General features: G+C 29.3%; 1 protein-coding gene across 1 annotated transcript; it reads right to left on the bottom strand.

The window, feature by feature from the left end:
• Positions 1 to 2,545: 2,545 nt before the first annotated feature.
• LOC112284233 (bifunctional protein FolD 2) lies at positions 2,546 to 5,247 on the bottom strand. The gene is made up of 6 exons (XM_024523867.3): positions 5,050 to 5,247; positions 4,602 to 4,740; positions 3,942 to 4,252; positions 3,554 to 3,790; positions 3,227 to 3,394; positions 2,546 to 3,084 (listed from the first exon to the last, which is right to left on the bottom strand). The coding sequence occupies exons 1-6, from the start codon at positions 5,080 to 5,082 to the stop codon at positions 2,908 to 2,910; spliced, it is 1,065 nt and encodes a 354-aa protein (XP_024379635.1). The 5' UTR covers positions 5,083 to 5,247; the 3' UTR covers positions 2,546 to 2,907.
• Between the last annotated feature and the right edge of the window lie 4,155 nt (positions 5,248 to 9,402).

Below are 9,402 nucleotides of genomic sequence, written 5' to 3'. Positions count from 1 at the left end.
TAATCATATAGGTATTTAATAGATTATATATGTATGTCCGTGATACTTTAGTAATAACAAATAAATTAATTATAATAATAAATTAAATAACTAAACTGTTATTTTTGAAATTAAATAGCACAATTAATTTATTTAAATTAATAAGTTAATATTTAATTTTTATAAAAAATTATTGATACATATTTTTTAAATAATTATAAAAATATAAAAACATTAATCAAAACACATTTTTTTCTACTTTTATTTTAAGAATATATTAAATATATAATTTATTTTATAAATATAATAAATATAATAAATATATAATAAATATTTAAATAAAAATATTTATTATATATATATATATTATAGAAAAAAATAAATCTATAATATAAAAATTACACTCAAATTTATAATTTCTTGCAAAGAGCATAATTTTACAACAATATTTCTTAGTATTTTATTTGATTAGATTATTGATTTTGAAAAAGCTAAATTTAATAGTGTACTATAAAATTAGTGATTTAAAATAAAAACATCATTATATACAATTTCAACTATTTAACTCACTATTTTAGTTTTGTTACTGTTTTTTAATATATATGTCTGTGTGTATGTATGTATATATATATATATATATATACTTTGTGCTAATTTTTTTGGATGTATTAATATACTTATTTTTAGCTAATTATTATTTTAAAATAAACATGTAATTATATATTTATAGATGTTATATTTTTTTCTAATTATTAATGATAATTTATAACTTTGACGTTACTTCATATGTCATTTTTAATAAAAATGCCACTTAAAGTTTATTGATGGTAGTATTTATAATAAAAAATTTATATACCAGCTTAACTAGTTGTATCTACTAATTTTCATTTTTTAATATCTTACTTTATCAATCTTTTATTCAGTTTTCAGTTTATATTTTTTGTATTTTTATATTTACATTGCACACAAACTCGAAAATTAATAAATAGATGTTTTAAAATGCATAATTAATTGAAACTTTTTAAACTGATTTATATTTTTATGTTGTAATAATTTGAGTTCAGTCCAAAATTCATTTTTTTTTAAATATTTTATAAAATTAAAATCAATTGATGAGAACTTTATTATAATTTCATTAGATTGAGTACATTGTACATTTAATATGTTTTGATATCATTACTTTACAAAAAAAAAATTATTATCATAAACACTTACAAGTGTCACAGAAATTCTAAAATATAATGATATTATTAATGTCTAAATTATTAGAAACAAAAAAAATTATTCAATTTCGTTCAATTTTTAAAATTATATATTTAATAATTGTAAACAAAAATATATTCATCAAGTTAGAATTCACAAGAATGATTTCAAGGAGATTTTGCAATTGCAAGAAAACTGAAAATAAATACATAAAAAGGTGATTTACAATGTATTAGTTAAATATATATGTATATATATATATATATATATATATGTTGAAGATTGATGCATTGCTGTTAAATACATCTTTTGGTATTTTGATAGGATTTTTTAATGAAGAAGAAACAAATATTTAAGATTTTCTTAATTACTTTGTATATATCAGAAGCAAAGCATACATTCTTTTGTAATTAAAAGTCAAATGATTTATTGTGCATAAACACTATACAATAAATATAAATGAAATAAAGTTTTTTTATTTTGATTTAAAATTTGTAAACATTAAGTTAATATTTTATAAGTATACTTTCATATTATATGTAATAATTAAAATACAAAATTCAAAACAAATATATCTCTTGAAAAACCAATTGACATGTAATAGGGGATTCAAACATGACACTTTTGCAAAACCAAATATTTTTAGGATCACTCAAAATACCAAATCCAAAATATCATAGTTCAAACTTTATTACTCATGATATTATCTCATAATTCTAACTTTATTACCCTCCTTGTATGGAGAGTTAAAGAGGGAAGAAATTTAAAGCAAGCAATGTGATATTTGATACTTCACCCACCCCTCTTTTGATATTTTGATTTCAAAATCACTCACCTTGCGAAGTGGGTGATTTGGTGAAGTATCAAGTAATATTTCAAAATATCACAAGATACTTTGAGATCTCAAGGGTGAAATATCACCCAAAAAGGCCATGTTTAAACCCTCTACTATTCTAGTGGCAAACAAACAAAATAGATATACAAGATTGTAATAGAACAAGAAGACTATCCACATCTTGACTTAACCACATTTACATTACACTAGATTGTTGTTGCACTTTTACTTTGTACTTTTACTTTCTTGTTATAGCTTGATTACATAGACATTCATTCTCATGCCCTCCAAATACTCACAATAAAACTCTTATTTGTACTAAAATGTTTTAGGATAAATTTACAGTAAAAGATCGTGTGGAATTATTCATCACTGATGATTGAGTGGTGAATATAATTTAACTTCTAACCCGTTGCAAACTCTGCGTTTCCAAAAACCACTTAATGAGTAGCTCAAATCATGACAATGTCCTGGCATTTTATGTGGATAAACGATTACGACTGCCGGCAATTTATGAGACACGAAACGTTGTATGAATATCCCATCCGAAAAAAAAATCACCTTTTTCAACTAAGTTACATTCAAGCAGGCTGGCGCCCGATTGCCAAGGCAATAAACGGCTCTATACCAGAATCGCACCTAAAATTGTAATGAAAACTCTGAAGGATTCTTACTGGATCCTATTCCAACCTTAATAGTAATGGTCAAGCGTTCCTTTATCCTAAACGATGGAGTAATAAATTATAGGAACTACCCCCCAACTCCCACTAGGTTATCACAACTCATGCCAGCCAGGGCATGCCAGATATATCAATCAGCAGCTTTCCAGCCGAGTGATGATCTCCTGAATGATTGAAGGTGAACTACCTTGTCTAAACAGAGCACATGAATCAAGCATTTTCGACTCCAAAAGAACGTTTGGCAGCGTCAAGCGTGTTAGCAAGCAACATCGCAATAGTCATAGGTCCCACTCCTCCTGGCACTGGTGTGATCATCGATGCTACTTGACTGGCCTCTTTATAACATACATCTCCTACCAAGCGATATCCTTTCTTTGTTGAAGGATCCTGCAATGAGCAACAGAAGTCAATAACATAAAAGCACAATAAGCTCTCCACATAGACTGGCGATTTAAAAACAAACGCAGCTCTGAATAGAGTATGTAAACGGGCATAAAAAAATAATGGTTTTCCGATGTAAGGTTCGTACATCCACGGCGTTAATGCCCACATCAATAACTACTGCTCCTGGCTTGAGCCAATCGCCTCGAACGAATTCAGCTTTTCCCAAAGCTGCGACCACAATGTCAGCTTCCCTAACTATCTCTGCCGGATTTGTTGTGGCGGAATGTACCACAGTAACTGTTGCATTTTGTCGCTGGCAGGAAGACATCAACAGATACGTCAGCAAATACATACGATGAGGAGCTTGAAACAGGGACGTGTTAAGTCCGTTCCAATTACGACTTAATAATTATTGTCTCTCCATCTACAAAGCTTACTATACGATATTAAAACAATAATGTGAATAAAATACCTGTAAAAGCTGGGCAGCGGGTGTGCCCACGATGTTGCTTCGGCCAATTACAACGGCACGTTTACCTTTCAATTCAACCCCCGAGCGCAACAGCAACTCTATGCATCCCTTAGGTGTGCAAGGTACAAAAAGAGGTTTCCTTCCTTGCATGCACAAAGTCCCCACATTAATTGGGTGGAAGCCATCCACATCTTTCTCAAAACTAACCGCTCCTACCACTGCCTCCTCGTTGATGTGCTGCGCATTCACAGACAGTAATAAACAAAAGGTCAATACCTTCACATCGGGAAACATCACCCTTCATTTCAACCGCGCACTAATGAAGGTATGGCAAACCTTGATGGAACCTAAGGCGGATATATTGAACCTTGGGTAGAAATATACTTACCTTGGGAAGAGGGAGCTGGACCAAAATCCCATGAACCTCCGGATCATCGTTGAACTGGTTCACACAATTCACAATTTCCTCTTGGGTAGCATCCTCTGGTAAGGTCACGCCAAACGACGCAAACCCAACCTCTTCACAGGCTTTTTTCTTGCTGCGCACATAGGTCTCGGAGTCTTTCCGAGTTCCTACCAAGACAACAGCCAGGCCAGGCACCTTTCCCACAGTCTCTTTCAGATTTGCAACTTCGGCCGCAATCTCCTTCCGAATCTGTCCGGCAATTGATTTTCCATCGATAACAGCTCCTCTGCGCTCTGTGGCAGCCACAGAGAATACGTGAACCATGTATCATTTCCATTCCTACCCTTGACACAATTAAGTAGCGAGACCAAACCAAGAGCCAGCAGAAAGTTCCAGAGAGTTTCCAGCATCACATGCCCAGTCTTTAAAGAGAAGGAACCCGTCCAGAAACATTAAGGCATTTCGGCTTAAACCCAACCCTAAACCCTGACACAAAGAATGGGTTGGATAAGAGACGAGAATTGATGAAAATCGATCAGAATAGCTCGACTCTGCAAAGAAAAACCTCTACATCGCTTAAAGAGATCAGCATGCGTTGCGTTCGCATTTAAATGTAGAGTCTAACGAGCATCAGAGGCCTACCAGTCTGCACAACGCCGCTGCCGCTGCTGCTACATCGCACACTCTTCACAACCCCTAGCACATTTAAGCCTGGAGAAGCTCTTGTCGGAGCATGTGACGATAGACACGACCTTTCCATCGGAGTCTTTCTAAGATGCCCCTGAAGCAACGAAAGGAGGGGATATTATAGTAAGAAAAGAATCTCCTACAAAGACGCATGTGTTCAACTAGAAACACAGCAAACTAGCTTAACTATCCAGCAACCACAATTTAGATTAATGTTGCCACCACATATATTTTTCACGGGACAACGAGGCAGAACCAAAATATCGATAGAAATCCCACGATACCCACACCACAAAGAGAAACAGAGACGCTGAAAAAATTCAATCGCTACCAAAACACTAATCCGGAAGAATTCCCACAAGTAAGACCGAATACAGAAAGCAAGAAACACAAAAATCCTTACCACAGCTCCGCGACCTAAGTGAAGTGCTTCCATGGCGACCAGAAAGAAACCCTGTGTGCAAGGCTACACAATGTGGGTCGCTGGCGAAAAAAACAGAAAAAAGAAAAAGGAAGAAACAAAACAAAACAAAAAAGGAAAGAAACCAGAAACGGAGGGCGAGGAGCAGCAGCAACAATCAACACACACAAGGGAGGCAAAAGAGAGGGGGCGAACGAGGGAGAGAGAGGGACTAGTGGTAAACTAGGAGGAGGAGGTGGGTGGATGGATGGATGGATGGATGGATGGATGGATGGATGGATGGATGTTGGGCAGGTGATGCCGGGCAAAGATTCATTCTCCCTGGTTCATTCTCGTGCATCGGTTCATATATTCGTGTCCATCCATGGCCCTGTCCCCCATGCAGCACGAGAGAGCAAGCGAGCGAGGGAGTGGAGAGTGGAATGGAGTGGAGTTGGGCAGTGAGAGTGAGCAAGAACGCACCTTCGTCTTCCCCGCTTGCAGATTTTCTCTCGTCCACATCCCCCCACCCTCCCGATGACCACGAATCTATCTTGTCCCCAATGTCCAACAATGATTTTCAATCTTGAATCAACTTGTCTGAAATTATACTCATAATAAACTCAGATGTTTCTCATCCCCATTGACTTTTGAACAACGAATATAATAAGTAAATAAAAAAGGAAAAGTTTGATCGGAAACAAAATTACACATGATAAAAATATTATAGAATCAAAAAATCCAAAATTACTTTTATGCATTGGGTAGTTGATAAGTCAAACTAAATATCATTTTTAAAAGTATTGACCTGGCTGTTAAATCTATAAATGTATAATGCATTATACCCTTTCTATATTAGAACACAGGTGTGTTAATTAGGAATTGAAATTTCTTTTCAATTTAAAGATTATTTTACCTAAATCAAATTCTTAAAATATTTTTAGTATAACTATAGCTTCTTGTCTTAAATGCATAGCAAATTTTGGTGTCCAATACCTTTTAGGTTTTTCTAGCATCTTCTTGATATATTTGTGTAACTTTTTACAAATTATTAAAAAATTCTAGAACTTTCTATAGTCTTCTAATTTTTTGTATAGAAGATACTCTAAAACTCTTAAAAATTCTTTAAAAAGCATTTGTAGGCTCAAAATGGTACAACATTAAATAAATATATGCATACATATATAATATAAAATATCATAATTTAAAATTTTATTTTTTAAGATTGAAGAATTTATTTTTCATAGATTATTAAATAATTTTATATATTTTAAAATTCTTTATTAAAAGATTTTCTTATTGAAACTTACTTTGTTAATTTTGATTCTTTATCCTTAAATCTTATACAATATAAAAAGATTACAAGTATTTTTGAAACTTTTGATATTTTTAAAGTAGGTTGCTTTGTACTTTGAAAGATGTTATTACATCTTAATGGTTGCAAAGTATCTATTTTTGAGATAATTTTTTGTCTTAAATTAGTCTTATTATAACAAAATAAATAATTTTTTTGAAAGATATCATTTAGTTACGGACATTGCAAATTATTCCTTCTAAAAAAATAAAATTTGTGGATATAAAAAAAGAAGAAAAAAGATCAAAATTTCATAAAAATACTCACATATATTATAATAAATAAATTATCTTATTCTTAAATAAAATTTTTGATTTATTTTTAATTTAAGGTAGAATTATTTTAATAATTTTATAATAAAATAATCAAATAAAAATTTCCTGCCCTAAATAATATATTTCTATTTTAATACTACTTGATTTTAAAATATTAAAGCTATTTCAAAATATCACATTAAATATATAATAGAATTATAACTAATTATAATTATAAAATATTAAAGAGATATTAAAATTTCTTTTAGAATTTTTTTAATTAATAAAAAATAATTTGAATTATAAATAGAAGATAAATTTAAGAGAATAAAATTTTCTTAAATATTTTTTTAAAATGTTCAATTATGACTATATATACAAATTTATTTTAATAGATTTATTGAAGTATAATTTTTTACTAATATTTAAAATAGTATTATATTTTCTTCATTAAAATGGTCTAAAAAGCCTGTAATTTTATTTGGTGATTTTAAAATTAAACAATGGAATTTTAAAATTTTATAATATTTTTGAATGTTTTTTGGAAAAAATAAATCAAAAAACTAATAGTATAATTTTTTCACAAATAAAATATTTGCTAATAAAATTTTAAAACATATATTATATATTTTTATGGTAATCTAGATTATGATAAAACAAAGTGTGAATTTTTTTCTAAAAAAAACTCAAAAAAACTTTGTAAATGTAATTTTTTTAGGTATCTTTAGATGCACTATGTAGCTATAGAATATTCTTTCAAAAACATCATACATCTAAAAAGTGATTATAGAAGTATCTTAAGATTTGAATATTTAATTATAAATTTTATAGTTTTTTTAAAAAAAAAATTATGGTTCTTTTTATTAGTTAGTATATATAAAAGCAAGAATTAGATTATATTTAATCTTATCAATATTTCTTTGAATTCTAGTATTATAATAAAATTTTATTTTTATGGACATAAATATTTATTCCAATAATTATTTAGATAATATGAATTGATAGAAGTAAATGAAAGTATATAAAATTAATAATATCTTGTAGAAAATCTTCTTAGAAGCTTCATAAATGTGGCTTTGCTTTTATACTTATATATAGGTGATTAGTAGATTAAAATCTTTGCCAATAAGTTTACTATATATTATACATATTGATAACTTGTGATACAAGTTGGTTATGTGATGCATATATAGGAAACTTATCTTACAAGTTAGACATATGTCTTAGAATTTGGACATATATTGGAGATCTTATAGATTTTCAGTATATAGCTCTTAATTATATAATATATATGAAGACAAAAGTAAAGCTTTCTACATTCTTGTTAATTTTTTTCTTGCTTCTAATCTAATTTCAAGAGTTTCTAGTTTCTTAATTTTTGGCAATAGCTATTTTTATTTTTTCTTAAATATATATATTTAATTATTTATTTTTTTATTATCTTCCTTAAAAAATATCTTAGTCATTTATTTATAGCTCTTGAATTCTTCTTCTTGATAGATTGATAAGAATATATTTATAATATTAAATCTTTGTCTTTTCTTCATTAAGAATTGATTATCTACTTTTAAACTGATATTACTTTTAGAATTTTCTTTGTCTTAAGACTTCTTTCTTACTTGTCTTAAGTGATGTAGGACATATTATTTTCTATTGTATTATCATAATAGAGCTTATTAAAATGAAGAGTGTAATGGTACAAATACAAGAACAAATGAAAGAATTAATGCTTGCAATGTATCAACTCAATTTACTATAACAAAGCCTAATAATATTGACAAGAATAGAAGATTTAAAAAAAATTGAAATTACTTCTACATCTATATCAAATAATATTACTTCTCCTATGATAGAACATTGTTCAAATATTAGAGAATCAAGAGTTTTTTTACCTAAGAAGTTTGATGGCACAAGATCAAAGTTATGAAGATTCATCAATCAAGTACAACTTGTGATTGAACTTCAACCTCAAAACTATTCAATTCTAAGAGCATAAGTCAAATTTATTTTAATATTAATTTCATATTCTACTTTTTATGGCTTTTATCTATTTTTGAATATTATAATCTAATATTGGATAATTTAGAGGCTTTTTTGGGAGAGTTTTGATCCATGTATATGGATCATAATGCAATTTGTGTTACAACTAATAAGATTTGTATTTTGTGACAAAAAATTTAATATGTAACTCTATATACTTTATAACTCTAATAACTTGCAGCTAATATTAAATAGAATGATGGTGCAATGTCAAGGACATGAACAAAAAGATGATGCATAAACCAATGAAATCCTTGTCAAAGAAAGAGTGAAAAAATAGAAATAAGAAAGTACGTATATTAAAAAAAATTGGAATGGTTTATTGCCAAAAGATAAGAAAACTTGAGACTCTTGAAACTAGACTAGAAGCAAGAAAGGAGTTGAGAAGAGTGAAGAGGGTTTCACTCTTGTCTCTATATATACTATCTAATTAGGAGCTACTTGGCAATGTTCTATAAGACTTCCAATATGTGTTGACTTTGTAGGACACATGCTTTGACTTACAAGGCAAGTTTTTCTACATGTAGGCCACATAATTAGCTTAATCTTCAAGCTAACAAACTCTCTCTATTTTGACATTGTTACATTATCCCTCCTTCTAGGAACGAGTTCCATGAAGAGTGATCATCATATGTTGAAGAAATATATGATGAGATAAATTGTATTTGCCACATACTCAGATCTTTGTTCTCTTTGAAGATGGTTGAT

Source organism: Physcomitrium patens, chromosome 7 (genome assembly GCF_059467195.1).
Source record: "Physcomitrium patens ecotype Gransden chromosome 7, ASM5946719v1, whole genome shotgun sequence".
Classification (NCBI taxonomy): domain Eukaryota; kingdom Viridiplantae; phylum Streptophyta; class Bryopsida; order Funariales; family Funariaceae; genus Physcomitrium; species Physcomitrium patens.
This window is presented reverse-complemented; position numbering and strand designations above follow the sequence as displayed.

What these genes read in the sequence shown, in the direction of transcription:
- LOC112284233 (XM_024523867.3), bottom strand. Translation starts at nt 5,082, where the DNA reads ATGGAAGCACTTCACTTAGGTCGCGGAGCTGTG. An exon ending in ACTTAGGTCGCGGAGCTGTG is followed by an intron (nt 4,741 to 5,049) that starts GTAAGGATTTTT and finishes TCGTTGCTTCAG; the next exon opens with GGGCATCTTAGAAAGACTCC. An exon ending in CAGCGGCGTTGTGCAGACTG is followed by an intron (nt 4,253 to 4,601) that starts GTAGGCCTCTGA and finishes TGGCTGCCACAG; the next exon opens with AGCGCAGAGGAGCTGTTATC.